Consider the following 19,454-nt stretch of genomic DNA (forward strand, 5'->3'; position numbering starts at 1 on the left):
TTCTTTACGGTGACCATCATTTGATTAGATTTTCATTAATATTTTACATAACATGCACATTTTATCAACACTTAGACAGCTTCTGAAAGGTACAACTTTGAGGAGCCATAAAAAACAAACCAATTGACCTAAATCTTTATCCTTTATAGATTTGTGACCACAACGGCATGGGCAATGCACCACCAACAGGAAATTTTAATCAGAGAAGGGGCCGTTTTGGAAACCGGCCCTTTAATCGAGTTTACATGTTTCGTCCCACTAGGTGGGCCGTCATCAGAACAATCAATGATTTGTTCCTTAGTTTAGAAAATGGATGGCACCTGTTTTGAATAATTTGGGGAAATATATTACACAGTGTCTTGCATTATTTATTACTTATAAATATCCTTTTTTTTTTAAGTTTGACTAATGTTAAGTATAACAGTACCGAGTTTTGCTGTGGTGGTAAACCAAGTTTGTTATAGAGCCATAATCTGATATGATTGATTGCATCCTTACAGTCAAACAACATGAACCATTTAAACTAATTATAATTAATTACACATGTAAGAGTGCATATTATCAAAATGTTAACTCAGGCACTGCACAGTTGCGAAAGGGAGTACGGAAAATAAATATATCGGTCCATTGGTTAACTGTCGTTTTTTTATGGAAATGGGTATGTCATGCTTTCTGCAATGTCTTTATGTCTGGAAATATCAGGTTTATCTGAATATGTCCTGTTTGAAAAGAAAGATTTTGTCTAGAAATGTCCTGTAGGTCTGTATATAATGCCCTGTTAGTGTGGATATTATTCTATATATAATAGATGTATTTTATGTTTCAGATCTTTACCACAGAATCCTTAGATTTAAAAATTACATGATTGCCATGGTGAACAAGTCATTACTACCAGTCAAATTCAAGGTGCCTTTCGTAGGGGACTAGTAAGTATATATATCAATATTTATCTTAGTATTACTAGAAGCCAGCATATTTTTAACTGTTAGAAGTGTACACATTTTTTACCCACCTTTTGCTCATGACTATCAATCCATCAGATTAAACAAATGAAGATATTACGGTAGCTAGCTATAGCACCAGGATCCCTCTGGTATCTCTCATTTGCATGAGACCTCATCAGATAGACCTGTACATACCTGACAAATTTCATTATGATAGAGAAGATTTTTTTCTGTCTCCATCGCATTGGAGTTTTCTCTGATAAGCAAGAATGTACTACAAACTTTGACTAACTCATCATATCTCTGATTTTCCATTGCTTGTTGAAACAGAGAAATCTCCAATCAGTAAGTTAGTTAAAGATCTGTTCATTGTGATAGAATATTATTGAATTAATTCAGTTATTCATATAGCAGGTGTTTTTGGACCCTGTATAACTGCCTTTTAATTTAATAAGATTTGGAGCAAGACATATGTTAAATCATCATTTCTTCATTGCTTTATAATGTATTCCCAAAGTGTATGGTCTTAGAATTTGGTATACAAACCAAGACTTGTTAATGCATGTACTGTATGTTAAGAAACTTTGTCCTCCAGTTATAAAATCTACATTCACTCAGTATTAATTATGCTCTTTACATTGTATTCCCAATGTATGCCATACTGTGTCCCAATATTTGCAGATTTAATAAGCTCGCACTAATTAATTTCAGAGAGTGAAAAGGGAGATATTTGAACTGCCGCAAATATCTACTGGTATAGAGTTATAAGACTATTCCATTAAAATATGGAGGGAATGGAGGTGCCTTTTGTTACCTCTATCACACAGAATTGTTTTGTTCTTCTGTTCCTCACTAGATTTTCTTACAAATATTTTAGACCCCACCATGCATATTAAAGATATTACATTAAAAGGATGTTTTCTTTTTTTGCAGTGCTTTTCTAAGTACAGGACTGAAATACAATTTAGAGCTAATACTGTTTTGTAAGTATTGTTTTTGTGCGTCTTGATATTTGTGATATAATCTTTTCCTGTTAATAATGTAAGAATAAAGTTATGTATGCTGACAATTACCTCCAACATTTAAACTTTAAATGACATCAATTAAAGGTGTAACCGACACTTATCATTACAAGAGTATCAACGAAAACACTTCCTGTTACACATTTCATACAGGTGTTCACATGCATTATATTCATTGTTTATTACAGGGGGACCATGGTCACCATTTGAAAATAATTGGAAATTAAAAGAAGATTTTAGACAAAGTCATCGGAGGAAACATTTAGCAGAAATGTAAGTAAATGTAGTGTTTACGTTGACACTGCTGCAAAATCAAGTTCAAGCAAAACAAAAGTATAGACCTGAAAGACCTCGAAGTGTTTCAAAGATATGTCTATCATTCCTTATTCACGTCAACATTATTTCTGTGCTCCACTTTTTTAAAGAGTAACTCTATCACTGAATTCAGTGACAAATTTAAATTGAGCATCATCTTTTTACCTGCATTTGCAAAAATTCATTGCATACAAATGATCTGATACCAAATCTGCAGTCATTTCATTTTATAAGAATAATTTTTCAAGTATTCACACATTTTATTAAATTGAAAAAAGAAATGATGAGCAACAACACCACTGAATCCTGTACAAAATGTAGTGTTTGATTTACATCCTACGTTTAATTTTATTAAATTAAATAAGTTATTAATTTATATCAAATTGACTTGCATGCCAAAACTCTATTCATGGTACGTCTGCTGTAATTATCTTAGCATGCATTGTTTATGTGTTTTAAAGTGTTACTCTGTTATACCTGTATTGATACAAACATCATTTTCAAAGTTAACATAAGATTTCATATTCACAATTTGATACAAAACACAAAGAAATCCCAGTGGTTTAAACATTTGCCTTATGTTACAGTACCCTAATAATACAAAATTAAAGTGATTCAATCATTGAGAAACTCAAGACATTTCCTTTTAATGTATAAGGTTTGGGAGCGGGTTTGAGACCAAGCATGCCTGTAATAATTGTCACTGCTCTTTCTGTCTCTCTTTGCAGGTTATCCAAAAGGATTTTGTGGATAGGTATAGCAAATCTAGTACTGAGTCCTCTCATCTTTCTCTGGCAAATACTCTACTCCTTCTTCAGATATGCCGAGGTAGTTATATTAACCTTCAGATATATACATAAATAAGATTTCAAGAATTGAAACATTCAATTTAAATCGTTATTAACCGGTACCCTTAACATATTTAAAAACCCAATCAGGGAGATATCTTTATGTAATATTTTGTGAAATTAAATGTTGCTTAAATAAAAACAAATGTAAGCTACCTAATATAAATATCTCAAACCGTCACGACTTCAGTTTGACCACGGTGCCAGAAATAAATGATAATTTCATTCTATTTTCCAGCTGATCAAAAGACAACCTGGTATATTAGGAGCAAGGAGATGGTAAGCGGTAGTCTAGTCATTGTGTTACCAAGTCCAGTCTGTTGAAATGAAAACAGAAGATGCTATCATCAGTTTATATAAAGTATCGAAACATTTAAAAACATGTAACAGTAACATTCTTAACAATGATTTGATATTATCATTATATTGTATTTGTTTCTTTTGAATTATTAAAGAAAAAACATTGATTGTATTTTACCAGTATATGTATTATAACCACATGTAATTTGTATTGTCTGTGTGACAGTGTGTACATAATGTGTTACTTTCAGGTCGAATTATTCCCGGTTGTACTTACGACATTTCAATGAGCTGGACCATGAATACAATGCAAGGTCAGTAAATTGTTACTTGATCAATCAGTTCTCAGCCTATTACTACCTATGTACAGATGTACCAGCACTATGACACTTCCTAAATCTGGTCACTTGTTAACAAGCCATGAGATCACAGATATTAGACTGGTTCATACTATTACCTATGTACAGATGTACCAGCAATATGACACTTCCTAAATCTGGTCACTTGTTAACAAGCCATGAGATCACAGATATTAGACTGGTTCATACTAAACTACTGTAAAAATACTAAGTTGTACATGTATAGCTATGTTGGCTCTGATTCAATTTTGCATTGAAAACAAGACAAACCTGGAAGTTAGTCAGCCTGAAATTTCTTGCTCAGAAGGAATCTTTGATTGTATTTTTTGTATATTTTACAGTCAAAATTTATGAATGATGACAACTTTGTTTATGATTACATTTCAGATTAAACAGAGGATACCCTGCTGCAAATATGTACATGAATATTTTTACTTCTCGAATAACCATTATTATGGCCAAGTAAGTGCAGTTTTATCCGATTTTTTTTGGGGGGGGGGGAAATTTCGTATCTATATTTCACTTATTTGAAGTTGATCTCAGACTTTAATGATTTATTTTGTCAAATGTTGACTCATTCTATTGTAATTTCCATCATAATATAACCACAAGCAATAATTACTGATTGGATAGCTCAAAGCGTAAAAATAAATTCTGATACTACAAAGATCAGATGATATTTGGTTCATAGCATTTCTAGTTACCAGAAATTACTTTTGTCGTAGGTTTTCGAGGATTGTATTGACAGATTTTTGTCACAGAAATGTAGCTTTCTTTGCTGGCTCCTTACTTGCTGTCCAGGTGGTTTCTCTGTATGATGATGATTGTTTTGATTTTGTCACAGAAATGTAGCTTTCTTTGCGGGCTCCTTACTTGCTGTTCTGGTGGTTCTCTCCGTATATGACGAGGATGTCCTCAGCGTGGAGCACATTCTCACCACCATCTCACTGGCAGGTCAGCAGTCGAATGCACTTAATCTATTTTACTGTTTACAAACTGTAAAATATACTTTATTATATGATCAGTAGCGAATATAGAAATATAAAACTGTAACCATGAAATTAAGACTTTGTATACTGGCCTGAAATTAGCTGAAATAAATCATTTCTGAAAAGAAACCCAGACCTTGGAGAACTGTTTTGAAAAATTGATAAAAGATGAAATAAAATAAAATTATCGACAAAAATGTCGATTTCTGAGAGTAAAAAATACAATATGGCCAGTCAGGGATTTAAATTCTGGACATCTGATCGCAAAAAGGTCCCTAGGCCTGTAACCAACTGAGCTACACGGTCAACTGTAGTCACCTGGCTCCGTCCCATTACAGTATAGCCAAAACAAAATTAAGGGGAGGTTACCCTATGTATGCAAAATATATTGAAATTCTCTAGTATTTTGCCTGCAGTGCTGTGGGATGTGGATTCTTAAGATTATCATTCAAATACCAAGTAAAAATGGGTTTTTTGCATTGTGAGATATTGAAAGCATTTTGTTTACTTGTGTAAATACTTGGTAACTCTTTTCAGAATGTAAGTAATGAAAATGAATAAAAAAATACACCTTTAAATGTTGGTTGAACTTGAAGTGAGTGCCAATGTTGGTAATATTTGCACTACTTTTCATCTATAATATAAAAAAAAGAAATTTGAAGAAATTTGACCATTTTTGTTTTCCAATCAAGAATCTAAAGCAATAAAAGCAATAGGGCAGGTGATATTTGTAATGACCATAAAACTAGCAACCAGTACTGTCATCAAAGTGTGACCATCAAGGAATTGAATGTTGAATTGAATTGAAATTGAAATATGAATTATTTAACAGTTACCATTGAATACCATATATATTTCACTGGTATGGGTGATATGTCACAATTTTGGTATTCTGTTGCACCAGTGAAATACTTGAGTATATACTGTCAGGTGACCAGCAACCACAATTTTTGTTGTGTAATTTAACAAGTTACATTACCCTAACTGTTCTGCTTTACTTTGCTATACAAATATGTACCAGTAAGAGAAAGTAATCAACTTTCATTTGTATCACACCATGGAAACTTGGTTCAGCCCTGGTTCTATTAGTCACTAGGTTTGGAAAAACTTTACTTGCAACTTGTTACTTAAGTTTTCACATTATTTTGTTTTTTCCAGGTCTGGTTGTGACAGCATGTCGGGTTCTAATCCCAGACGAGGTAAGTCCTGCGTTATACAAGGAATAATATCCTCCAATTTACAAAGTTGTAAAATATTTATAATCAATATGCAGTTCTACCAGAAATAGTGAGACTAAACAGTTTTAAAGGGTAATGTCATGTCTTCTTGGTTAATAGATAGTAAATCTCTCGGAAGGTGACTTGCTAGTTTGATCATTTCAACGTAGATATCCATCAATGTATAAACTCTACATATCTTCTTGTGTTCTGTAAGGGTGATTTCACTCAGAACAGTGTAATCAACCAGGATCTGTCCTCATCACAGGATTTACTGTAACATGGGATGGATTTAAGAACTTGTACCACTTTTTAGCTAGTTTAAGCAAAGAAAAAGAATTGTTCAATGTTCCTACTGTTCTTAACTTTCGGGATAACTAATAACATAGAGATAGATCCAAGGAAAAGCCAGTGTTTTCTCCTAACCTTCAACCTTCGTCGATGTTTATTTGTTTTCATCAAAACTAACCTTTTTCAGATATGTTCGAAAGGTTCAAAGCGTGTGTGTGCACACGAGCAAATGTGATCATTTCAGTTCAACAAGGTTTTCTCTTTCCACTGCCTTGTGTAATGTTGCGAGAGTTCTCCCTGTCTTATAATTGATTCCTTTTCCTTGTTCATGGTGTAATTTAATCTCCCTGATGATTTCTCCCTACCATATGGTACAATGTAACAATGTTTTTTCCCTACTGTATGGTACAATGTAACAATGATTTCTCCCTACCATATGGTTCAATGTAACAATGATTTCTCCCTACCATATGGTACAATGTAACAATGTTTTTTCTCTACTGTATGGTACAATGTAACAATGATTTCTCCCTACTGTATGGTACAATGTAACAATGATTTCGCCCTACCATATATGGTTCAATGTTACAATGATTTCTCCCTACCATATGGTTCAATGTAACAATGATCTCTCCCCAGCACATGGTATACTGCCCGGAAGTACTGATGAGGAACATTCTCTCCCACATTCACTACATCCCAGACTCCTGGAAGGGAAACGCCCACACCTACAAAGTCAGGGATGAGTTTGCAATCCTTTTTCAGTACAAACTGGTAAGTAGCCTATATGTTCCTATATTGTTTACCTGACATTTCAGAAAACTGGTATCATATGTTGCACCGAAGTGTCACTTGCAATTGCTGCTAAGGTCTTTTTCACAGGGTTCTAATTTTCACAAAATAATTCTTCGCATAAACGACAACCAATGAAATGATTAGGAAATTAATTCATCCTTACCATAATACACTGTGCCATTGTCACTCAAACTGAAATCGACCAAAAAAAGATCCTGCAAAAATGGACTCTTATTTTGCAAAAATCACAAAAATTATGGGGAGTATCAAAGACTTAAACAGCATCACAACTAAAGATGCTCACAGGAGAGGAACTGTTTTACCTGTCCATTGTGTTTAACACTAGACCAAAATGGAAATGTTTGCTGATCATTTGGTGGGTAACTATAAAATTTTCACTTGTCAGCAGAAATATACATGTGTTAATATAAGAATATTCATGTATTAATTAACATAAAAATACAATGATAAACGTTTTCTGGTCAGTAGGAAAAAAGGATAGAAGTGTGTCGGAAACAGACAAATGCTATTTTCATTCTGCCCACATGACTGACCATTGTGAAAAGATTCATGTAATACAACCAAAATGTGTTTATATGTGACGTTTCGATGACTAGTACGGTATGTACTCTGTCACCTTAATCAGACAAATGACCAGTGAAGCATGTGTACACAAAGGTGTTAAATATGTACGAGTTGTCCACGAAAAGTGATGTTGATTCAGCTACGCTATACATGTACATACGCTGGTCATTTGTCCACAATCCATACTTACCAACCTGAAGAAAATGTAAATGACTGACCATTGTTGCTTGATTGCAGTCCTACCTGCTGGAGGAGCTGGTCAGTCCATTGGTCACTCCATTCATCCTGTGTCTGTCCCTCAGACACAAGTCGCTGGAGATTGTGGACTTCTTCCGTAACTTCACAGTAACTGTGGTGGGAGTAGGGGATGTATGCTCCTTTGCTCAAATGGACGTGAGGAAACACGGACATCCAGAGGTGAGTGATCACTCTAATACAAGTTCAGATTCATGTTTTTAGCTGTCACTCAAACACAGGTACAAAGGTCAATCAGGATAATTGGTCATTTAAACAAAACATTAACAACCCTAAATACTTTCCTAAATTCGAAAGTTGTCTGACCAATCTCGGTCAGTTATTATCAAAGTTTTACTTTATGCACAAACAATGAATGTGTAAAATGTGTCGCAACGTTTCAAGACCAATTAGTCCCTTTGTCAAGCCATGACAACGCGCTAACATCCAGGCAGACAAGAATGATTTATATAAGTTGAAATGACTTGTTTCATAACTAATATTGTTGCAAAATTAAAAAAATTAAAAAAGAAGACAAACTTTTAATAATACCTATTTCAAAACTGATCAATCTTATGGAACAAACTAGATCAATATTGTATAGCAATGCAAGCGTCCATTTCAGAATGGAGATGAGTCTTATCAGTAGAGGATTGTTTAGAATTCTTAATTATGGTTGGTTTTAGTACAACAGTTACCATTAAAAAAATAGTAGAAAACCACGTTCCTGCATGTCACTGTTAGAATTAGGATGAAGAAACATAACTACATATGTTGCTTTTTGTCTCGCCGCCACCAAGTATATTGCCGTGTTCATGTTTTGCTTATATTTTAAGGATTTGATTAAAAAGGAATCAAAATCTCTGAAAAACATAAGCACTATACAGTATATATTCAGCTTTGTCTCAAAAGTGTGAGTTATTTCTTAATATTTAAATAGTCTACAAATCATTGGACATTTAATATTCTATGTTTTACACAGTGGGCCCACAAGGTGAAGACAGACACTAACCAACACAACCAGGCAGAGGATGGCAAGACGGAGTTGTCTCTCATGCACTTCCACGTAAGTATCGCGCAGCACAGAACAGCTACACTCCGTCAATACGTCAACACATACTACTGCCAGCATACACTTAAGCATTGAACTGCTTTCAGTTGGTATTCATAGGCAGTATGAATGCCAACTGGACAAAGGCAAATTCAACATTAAACCCAATAACCAAACCAGTCATTTTATCTATTTAAAGTTTGATATTCACATTATTCATAAATACAACCAAATAGCAGTGGCAAACAGAGTTGATATATATATCCCATAAAGTGATTGTTCACATCATTTATATGACATCCCATTAATCATTACTACTAAGAATTGCTGACAGATGGCTGTTTTGATACTTTATATTTACTGTAATTGTATTAAATTTGAATTTAAATGCTTCTATACATTAAAACTTAAAGATTTATGCTAATAAAAATGAAACTTATTTCCATCAGTAATATCTATTTTACTAAAGAGTTTGCTAGTGGGAGAGTTTGTGGTTTAATACCAGCCCATTCCTTAAATCTTTAAATGCAGGTTGTTATTTAGGGATGCTCCAGGGAGTTCTTTTCTGTAGTAGTTTTATGTTTGTGTTACAGCTAACAAACCCAGAGTGGAAGCCCCCAAACACAGGCGGTACTTTTATACAGACAGTTCGAGAGGAAGGTTAGTCACAACTGCAGTTTAATTTACTGACCATTATCTCTTTAAATTTTGAAAATTCAATACCCTTTAAGACCTGTTATTCCAGGTGAATATTTTGAGGATACATAACTGATTTTTGTGGATTATTTATTAGTAGATAACATTTTGTCCAGTATTCCTTTGTGTTTGTTGTGTCCCCTTTGTCGGCGCCATTGGTTGCGTCGTCCGAAACAAGGTTTCCGTGCGATAACTTCAGTTCCCTTGGGTTGATTGAAGTCAAACTAATGGTACACATATTGCATACCAATAAAGCTAGGACAAGGTCATTGGTCAGATAATGCAAGAACTTTTTTATTTTTTTAATCAATTCCTTTCAAATTTTGTATGGTAATGCTGCATAGAGGCAATAATGTTCAACATATATTATGGGGTTTTCTGTTAAGTTTCAACTTAAAACATGCATTTCACATTAGATATGGAAATAATGAAACAAGATGTATAATTTTTGGAGACAGTTGCTTGAAATAACTTTATCTCAGATGTTCTTATGATGATACAGCTTGCCAAACTATTTGTGTTAACAGTTTATAATGGCTGACGAGACAGGTGTACAAATGATGAAGTTAAACAATTTTGATGTGTTGAAATTGTCAGGAAATTTCAGCCTAAAATGTTGTTGTTGGGAACGAATTTCTATTCATTCAACTTTTGTTTTCAGCCCAAAAAGAGATGTCCTCCTTGGGTACCGCTCAGTCTGAAATGCCTGGTGTGATACAGGGCATGTTTAACTCTCACCTGCCGAGTCTGGGGCTGCTACCCAGCATGCTCAACCAAGGAATGGGGGTATGTTTAGTATATATAGAGGAAAGCATCAGTCAAATAATAATAATAATTTGAGGTTCAAATATACCGCTTTATCACAGCCTAGTTCGTAGGTCGTCTCAAAATGGTTCACAAATTATTATCCGTGGTTATAGGGCCTTTGCAAACAGCCAATATCTTTCTCAACTCCCTAGGAAGCATACACACCAGTGCTGCCATTTCGGCGCTCACAGCTAGCATTCTACAATTCTAGCACTGCCCAACCACATACTCATTTACAGCTAAGTTGACTGAAGCAAGCGGAGTAAAGTATCTTGCTCAAGGATACAAACAGTGCCATGCCGTGACTCAAACCCACAACCCTTCGGTCACGAGCCCGGCGTCCTATCACTTGACTACCGTGTCTCCACAATTACGATATAACTCTTATCGTAAGATAGTTTCACTATTTATAATGCAGTATAAATGTTAAGCCTTTTGGGGACAAATTATTGTTCAAGGGTGGAAATGTTCATATTCTGACAATTCATTCACTGTGCGAAATCCTTTATGGGACTGTTATTATAAGTAGAGTTTCTTTCACCAAGGACTTTAATATTTCACAGGATGACTACACCTGAAGAAAGAGAAATGTCGAAAGGTCAAAATGTTTCCTTACTCTTTATAGAATATCTATATTTTTCCTGCAACATGTTAAAACTGTACAGGATGACTACCAACAGAGGGACGAGGAACCCTAGTGATTTTCAGGTCAAAAGATCAAATATCAATGTTGCCATGACATGTTGTGCAAAAAGTGTTTCCTGGCTCAAAGTATCTGTCCATTTATCACCTTGAAACTTGAAAGATTGCTTCCAGCAGATTAACATATAGAAGAATATTGCCGCGGGGTTGATATTTTCACGATTTCGTGGATCAATAATGTGATTGGGAAAATATGAACCACAGAATAATATGACAAGCATAAAAATGAGCTGCGATAATGAACTTCATAAACGTAATGTTGTCGTGAAACATGTATGTGGTTGTGACGATCAAGATGCCTATTCCTTTGACTTTTTGACATTTTTTATGCCGAGTGTCCCATCTTTGTGCTAAGACACCATGAACATTTAGTTTGTCACATGTCTCCATCACGAAAAAATAATCAGTAAATTAATTTTCTAACTTTGGGTCAAAATTGCGAAAATTTAAGCCTGCACATGTAACCCACTATATAGTTAGTAAGAGGCGTTTGTTTGTAGATTCATCAGTAATACAGGTCTTCACATTTCTATTTTCTTTTGCAGTACAACAGTTTAGCATCAAGTATAGCCATGCAGAGTACCTTGTATTCCCCAACCACAACATCAGCTGCCCCCTCAGGAGCCTCTGGAGGCCACGGGGTACATCACAGACTGAAGGGCGGTATATCCCAGATTGAGGGGCCCATAGGGGCAGGAAACTTTGGTATGTTGAGCAGCATGACTAGCTCTGGCAGTCTACAGGGCAGTGGTATAGGCATAGTCCCCCACAGTGCCCAGCCCCGCGTGGACGAAGGCACCCTGGAGATGATGTCCCATGACATGAGCTTCAGTGCATTGTACTTACATGACCTTCAGTTCAAAAGGTCACACGGTCAAAGTGGCGGGGAAAACCTGGATGATATTCGCGCACGTGCCATGTGGCAACGACAGGACAGTAACCAACCAACAACACATGTCCAAATGGCGAACATTCAGGAGATGCATCAGGAAGAGAGCCAAGAAGAGTTGCTAACTCATATACCTAGTGCTGCTGAGGAAGGGGAGCAGTCAATATCACATCAGCCTAGCGCAGCTAAGGGTGATGGCCATCATCCTCTAGAATAGACCTGCACTCTTATGGAAATATATACTGTAACAAACCCAACATCGCTCACTGGAGTACCGTAGTCTTACGACTGGAACTGTACCACTGTGGTACATGTTATTTGTGCATAAGGTATAGCCCTAACCATATCGATCTGATACAGGTTTTCCATGTATATATGGAACTCTGTGCTTCAGTTATGTCACTCCGGTACAGGTTTATACCTGCAGATGGTTAAGTCAAACTCCAAAAAAACTCAAACAGTTAGCGCATGGAAACAAAACAAACCAGATCTGAGCTTGGATGAGAGTGTTGGAATATATTCTTGCTTTAAAGTAAATGGCGAATTTGTGAGACTTCATCACCCAACACATTGATATTCTATTGCATATGAAATAGTTAAGGACTGAATCTTATCTATGTTTCTTGTCACAATTTATAAACTGTTAATTTGGTTGATATACTGGAACAGTATTCACATTGTATAATTAGTACATACATGTTTCTGCATAGCTGCAACAAGTTACATCATGAATTAGTGCTAAAGCTGTCTGTAACCAGCAATAAAACAGATCAATTATATTCAGCCATCATCATAATTTATCGCTTCCAATAAGCAGGAAAACAAACCTATAATGACGAGTAAATAAAGTATGTTAATGGTATCATATACATGTACTTTTAACTAAGATTTATGGATTTTTCTATTTAAGAAAAAATGGTATTCCCCATTACAACCCGTATCTTATTGTTTTGTAAATAACCAAACTCAATGTTAGTGTTGTGAGCTACATATGTGTATGTGTCATAGATTTTACTTACCAAAAAATTATTTGTATTGTACATGTACATTGACACCATATAAATTCTTTCATTCTATAAAATATCGTAGAAAAGTCTTTTTTCTTGCCTGAGATACATTTATCATGTAGATAATACTAGTCTATACAGTAAAAAGATAGATGTGCATAACTGCTTAAATCATTTATCATAATGGCCTCACAACTTAAGCACATATCTTCAGTATCTAAATATTTAAACTTTAATATTTTGGCATTGACAACAAGTGGCATTAGTTGTGAATGATGTATTTTGAACTAATTATAAATGGGGGGTTTTCAGTTCATTGATCAATATGTACTATATTGAATTCTTGAGCTCTGTAGTAAATGGTGTTCTACACAGAGAAACCAATTGATGCAATAAACACTTACTATAATTTTTTAAATCCCTTACATTTGTAATGGAATACACCCTAAAACAGTTCTAGTATACATAATCCTAAATAGTGTTTGACAAAATATTTGTATATTTGACGGGTTTAAGTTTTCAAAACTTTTCATTAAAACAAAGTTTTGTGGTCAGCCGGAACTTGTTATCCTTCCTGGTAAATGAGTCAGGTTGAACATCGTACTATCACAAAACTACTTGATTTAAACTATATAAAAGAAATATAAATTATGTAGCATTAAAATTACTATCCCTAAAAAAGTGTGCTAGTCTTTTAAACCATTTTCTAGGGCAGTAACACAGAGAAATTGGCTTGGCTTGACCCAGTTTAACACCTTAAACAGAGGGGGAGAAAAAATTAGACGAACCTCAACTCATTCACCCCTGAAGACACATTTGAACTCTTCCAATTAAAAAGTTGGAATAGTTCATTATGAAATTTCAGGGGTGAATGAGTTAAATTCTCACCTGCCTTAATGTTGTGACAGCTTTGTTCAATATGTTATTTCCTGTCTTGATTAGGTTTTGTTTTTCGTTTGAGTAAGAATTGATTATTTTCCTTACACAGATAGTCTGCACATCAATCTTGTTCCATTATAGTAAAATAAAATAAGACAATAGGGAATATAGCATGTTGCTTGCTTCTATAGATCAGGTGATTTTCCTTAGATGTACTGTATATACGTATACTGGGGTATACTGGTATATTTATTGTTACTAACATTTACTGTTGTAGAAACCATGAATGTAAATATCCAGTGAATGTTTCATGTTATACAGTAAAAGATCTAGAGTTTCGTCCAGGAAAGCATGGTGTGCTTTTGGTGTCGGCACTAACTTGTCTATGAATATTAAACTTAATATATTTTACAGCAATAATGAAAAACTATATCAGTTTATATTTATCACTCTTGTTGGCATGGATGTTATGGCATGGGGGTCTTAATCTGGGAGGAAACCAGAGAACTCAAAGAAAACCCTGGTACGTTGTCAGGAAGGTCACCCCCTACCTTTTCACATGGGATCGGGGGAATATCAAACCCTGGTCGTCATGGTGAAAGGCGAGTACGCTATCCACTGCTCCACCCGATCATCCAGCCTAATGCTCACTGTGCACTTATTGTCTACTATATGTGATAGTCATAGTTTGTCTACTATAGCAGTCGAAATAGTACAAATGTACTTTAATGACTGTTATAACAAGAAGCACCCAGTAGAAGTCTGTGCTAAAATGTCTAACCTAGCAAGAAGTGCTAATTATGATTTCTTAAGTTTCAACTATTCCGTCTTTGCGTATTGCAGAGTTATCTTCTCTTGGGAGCAAGTATTGATTGTTACGTCATTGGTTTGTGCGAGAAAATTACGTCGTTTTCTCCAAAATTGATGACGTTACTCTCACAAACAAGTGACGTAAAAATCAATACCTGCTCCCAAGATAAGATAACTCTGCAATACGCAAAGACGGATTAGCAGAAAACTCCACATGTTCGTACTAATGTGTCTACGTCAGCATGAAACTCATCATTGGAGCATGTGGAGTTATCTACCATATATCAAGGAGTGTTAATTTTGCTTCCTTTGATTTCTACCATAGCAGGAAATTCTTCACTTGATTCAGATTGTGGTTATACATCCACCTTCACAGAACGTACTAAATTAAATGGAGTTAATTTAAGTATAAACTTTATTTATTTAACAACAATTATAAAAAAGTTATTACAACTTATATTAATCACTCTTGTTGGCCCGGATGCTAGCGCACAAAGGTTGTTAATGTGGGAGGAAATCGGATATTCTGTTGGACAGGTGACCCCATACCTTTTCACGTTTGATCAGGGAATCAAACCCCGGCTGCCTTGGTAAAAGGCAAGTGTGCCACCAAATTTTGAACTACCATATAGCAGGGAACACTAAAATAAGTGACTTTACAAGATACAAATATTTGTACTGAGAGTCAATTATAATGACATGAAAGTACAATACATTAGCTCTGTATACCTAATCTTATGATGTTGCTTACAAGTTAGACAGTTTTGTTGTCCTTTCTAGACAGGTAATATTGCAGAATTGGTAAAATGATGTTGGCCGATTATCGTACTTTATGAAACCTGAAAGAAATCAGATTTACTTGTTTATGCAGAAGAGTACATCCTTAATTATCGTACTTTCTGAAACCTGAAAGAAATCAGATTTACTTGTTTATGCAGAAGAGTACATCCTTAATTTGTGATTTTCACGCGAATAGCATCTCATGGTAATTGAAGTCGTGGTGATCAAATGTTGCAATGAAACCCATGGGCAAACCAAATTGTATGTGCACATCTTGTTTGATGAGTGGAAATGTGTCTCCATTTATATATAACCTTCAAAAGTTAAGAAAAAAAAAACCAATGAAAAGCATATATGTATGGCTAAGATTCCAGTATCCCTGGTAACTAATGATTTGACTACTGTGTGCAGTGAAATTTTCATAGCAATTTCACTCGCAATAATGAAAAGTGTTTTCTACAGTGACATTATATATAGTTGTTGACAGGTAACAAGTTCAGCAGTGTTTGGATTGTGACATTATATACAGTTGTTGACAGGGAACAAGTTCAGCAGTGTTTGGATTGTGACAGTATACAGTTGTTAACAGCTAACAAGTTCAGCAGTGTTTGGATTGTGACATTATATACATTTGATGACAGGTAACAAGTTCAGCAGTGTTTGGATTGTGACAGTATACAGTTGTTAACAGGTAACAAGTTCAGCAGTGTTTGGATTGTGACATTATATACATTTGTTGACAGGTAACAAGTTCAGCAGTGTTTGGATTGTGACAGTATACAGTTGATAAAAAATCATCAAGTTTAGCAGGGTTTCCATAGTAACAGTATATAAGATTGTTGACAGGGAACAAGTGAAGCAGTGTTTCCATATATAGTAACCGTATATAAAGTTGCTGACAGGGAACAAATTCATCAGTTTTTTACTGTGACAGTACACAGTTTTAAAAGTGGAGCAAGCTTAAGTTCAGCTGTGTTACCTATAGTGACAGTATAAAGTTGTTGACAGGGATGTAAGTGTTTTTAACTGTAATTGTTGCTGTGTTGTTTTTATTTGTCAGGGTTTTAATATATCTGATGATATACTAATGCATGCTGTTAAGTGTGGGATAAGTGTACTACATGTTTTGTTTTATGCATAGGTAGTTCATTAATATATATTACAGCCATTTTCAATGCTCAGTTTTGTATATTTTATGTTTTAAAATCTTTTGTTTAGAACCCAAATAACAGATAAAACCTAAATGTGATTGATATTTGAAATGGAGAAAGTGAACGGTTATGTTGTTGATTTAGGGAGCAGGTCTGTTATACATTGTGAAGTGGACAGTAGTGGACAGGAATGATAACAGTGTTTGCTGTCCAGTTCAGTCCACATTTATGAGTTTATGATGCTGTAAACCACTATCGCAGACTCTTGAGGAACCTTCAACTTTAATAAGGGGGTCAACTACAGCCTTGAATTATCAGTAGGATTTCAAGCCTGACTTTATAAATGAAGTTCAATAAGCTTCTCTCTTAAGTTTGTCTTTTTTGTAAACTCATTTTGTTTAACATTTTCCAGATATTCTTTATTAGAACTTCCATATTAAAACATTCACCCTGAAATTTCATAATGAACTATTCCAACCTTTGAATTGGAACAGTTTAAATGTTGCATCAGGGGTGAATAAGTTAAGTGTATCAGAGATGAGACTCGTACTTATGTAAGGGTGTATGATGTGTGTACCCAAGCGTGAAATAAATCTCTTTTCAAAAAGTGTTCCCAAAAGAAGAAATGTGGCGATAATATATTTAATGATTCCCCAAATAGCTGTTTTTAAACAAAAATAGTATTAATGTTTCCTTGCTAGAATTACATTTATAGTTTGTAGATTTGCCCATAACTTTGATTCATTTCTCCTCCCTGCCCTCTGGTGTCAATGTTTTTCATTCATAAAATAATATCTTCCATTAATAAGTATGTGCTGCTTTTACGAAAATAAAAAGTTTGATTGATTCTGTAAATTTTCAAGTCGCTTTTCACCTTCATTTGATTGTTTTCGTCCTTACCCCTATTTCATACACTCTTGTCTTACAAAATGATTCAGTCATCTTAATGTCTTTACGGACATGTTTCGCTGTAGTGCGAATGGTGTAAATATACATTTGTAGATCTACCTCACAACCTGCTGGAATTACCTAATCGCTGGTAGGTTTCTTGATTTATGTTCCAGTGATATAAGTTAGTGAAGTTGTGTTCCGTGGAATATATTGTGTCCTGAAATACGTCTAAGTAATGGTCTGTAATAATTTTTCATTTATGAAGTTAGTTATATATAAAGTGATAATGAGGCTACATACACACTTTAGGTGAGTGATGTCCTTTAAATAAGGAATTTAACCTTAGAGATGTTGCTTTCTAAAAAGATTTATATTTCTTTTGAGCCCTAACTTTTTTGTTTGAAAAATAATCCTCTGTCTTTGTCTTAAAAAATTAATCTAAAGACCAACAATAATATTTGGAAAGGAAAATTATTTGTGACAAGTTTTTTTAAATATTGCAAATGAAAAATATTTTGAAAATTTCGTTTTAAATCAAAGTTTCTTGGAACATCTTGTTGAACGGAGTGATATGATGGTGGTTGATATAATGTCTTAAATAAGCCACACCTCAAAAAAAAAAATCCTGACTGACCTACCATAATTCTTTTCAGTCATGTTACCTGAAACATACACAATTTTTATTTTTGGTCTAATTGAACCGATGCAGTCAAAAATTTCCAGTTTCACCAGGAATTTAATAGATGGCTTTTAGTTTGAGTTAGTGTAATACTTATTTTCGAGGATTACAATGATAATTTTATATTTTCATTTGAAACTTTCATTTGCATTTCATTGCCACCTTAAAAGGATGCCATAACTTCGGCCTTGATGATCGTGACATCATCATCATAACGTTTGGGATACAAATGTACTTGCAAATGCTTGTTGGCTGTTCCATTTATTGAAAATCTGCCTCAAGTTTGAAGAAAAAAATATTATTAATGAAAACCATAAATACACAAGTATTTAACTGTATTCTGTTCTTAATTGTACTAGAATAATACTGTTTACTGGGAAATGTTCGCTGTAGTTTAATTTTCACCCGTAATAAGAATGAATTTATCATTATAGTGGACGATAGTGAATAACATAATTTACATAGAAGTTAAATGTGACGGGCAAAATTGTAAGGGAAATATTGGCTGAAAATAGATTTTACCGTTGAAGGGTGAAAAGTTCCCTGTATATTTATCGGAAATGAAACGAGAAGGGTGAATTTAATATTGGGCAAAAATGGATTTTACCACTGAAGGGTGAAAATTTTCCGGTATACAGTAGTGCACTTGGACTCTGACCAGAATGCATTTTAATACTGAATTATTCCATCCTATCAGCACTTTCCATGTAACTGCTGTACATATGCTCTGTAATGTAAGTCTACTTATGTTTTCTGTATAATGTTTACTGTATATCAATGTAAACCTGTATATTTAAATAATGCATGTTTACTGTATATAAATGTAAACCACATGTATGTCTTGCATACCGGTACATTCTTATTTTCTTCTACAAGTTGACAATGTGTGTTCAATATGGCGTTGTCAGTACCAATGTTTCATAGGATCCAATTAAAGTTCCATCCTATGATGGTATCAAAGACTAGTGTAAAAAAGAATCGTGACATACATTTTCTTGACATAAGCTTAACTCTTGGTGAGTTTTGAATAGCTTCTTAGATATTGATCCTTTTAGATATTGCTGCCTTAATTTAAAAAATTAATAAAGAATAACCAGACTTATGTTTGCTCAAAAATGTGGTTTCTTTAAACCGTTTCTGTGAGATGTAGGGCCGCGGTGGCCAAGTGGTTAAGGCGTCTGAAATTCTCCACCACTGGGTCGCAGGTTTGAGA

The 19,454-nt window shown here is 34.5% G+C and overlaps 1 protein-coding gene across 3 annotated transcripts in view; it reads left to right on the forward strand.

Annotated features, from left to right (window-relative positions):
• Positions 1 to 14,811, forward strand: part of LOC110461180 (autophagy-related protein 9A-like) — a 21,197-nt gene extending 6,386 nt beyond the window's left edge. For all 3 annotated transcript variants that reach the window (XM_021514528.1, XM_021514529.1, XM_021514530.1), the window contains exons 7-21: positions 827 to 926; positions 1,878 to 1,927; positions 2,155 to 2,239; positions 3,010 to 3,109; positions 3,368 to 3,408; positions 3,681 to 3,743; positions 4,176 to 4,250; positions 4,633 to 4,742; positions 5,936 to 5,976; positions 6,925 to 7,059; positions 7,903 to 8,082; positions 8,882 to 8,965; positions 9,544 to 9,610; positions 10,308 to 10,432; positions 11,701 to 14,811. In XM_021514528.1, the coding sequence (XP_021370203.1) occupies positions 827 to 926; positions 1,878 to 1,927; positions 2,155 to 2,239; positions 3,010 to 3,109; positions 3,368 to 3,408; positions 3,681 to 3,743; positions 4,176 to 4,250; positions 4,633 to 4,742; positions 5,936 to 5,976; positions 6,925 to 7,059; positions 7,903 to 8,082; positions 8,882 to 8,965; positions 9,544 to 9,610; positions 10,308 to 10,432; positions 11,701 to 12,261 (1,817 nt within the window). In that variant the 3' untranslated portion in view covers positions 12,262 to 14,811. The remainder of the gene's footprint in view (positions 1 to 826; positions 927 to 1,877; positions 1,928 to 2,154; positions 2,240 to 3,009; positions 3,110 to 3,367; positions 3,409 to 3,680; positions 3,744 to 4,175; positions 4,251 to 4,632; positions 4,743 to 5,935; positions 5,977 to 6,924; positions 7,060 to 7,902; positions 8,083 to 8,881; positions 8,966 to 9,543; positions 9,611 to 10,307; positions 10,433 to 11,700) is intronic.
• The last annotated feature ends 4,643 nt before the right edge of the window (positions 14,812 to 19,454 follow it).

Source organism: Mizuhopecten yessoensis, unplaced genomic scaffold, assembly GCF_002113885.1.
Source record: "Mizuhopecten yessoensis strain PY_sf001 unplaced genomic scaffold, ASM211388v2 scaffold10589, whole genome shotgun sequence".
Lineage (NCBI taxonomy): Eukaryota > Metazoa > Mollusca > Bivalvia > Pectinida > Pectinidae > Mizuhopecten > Mizuhopecten yessoensis.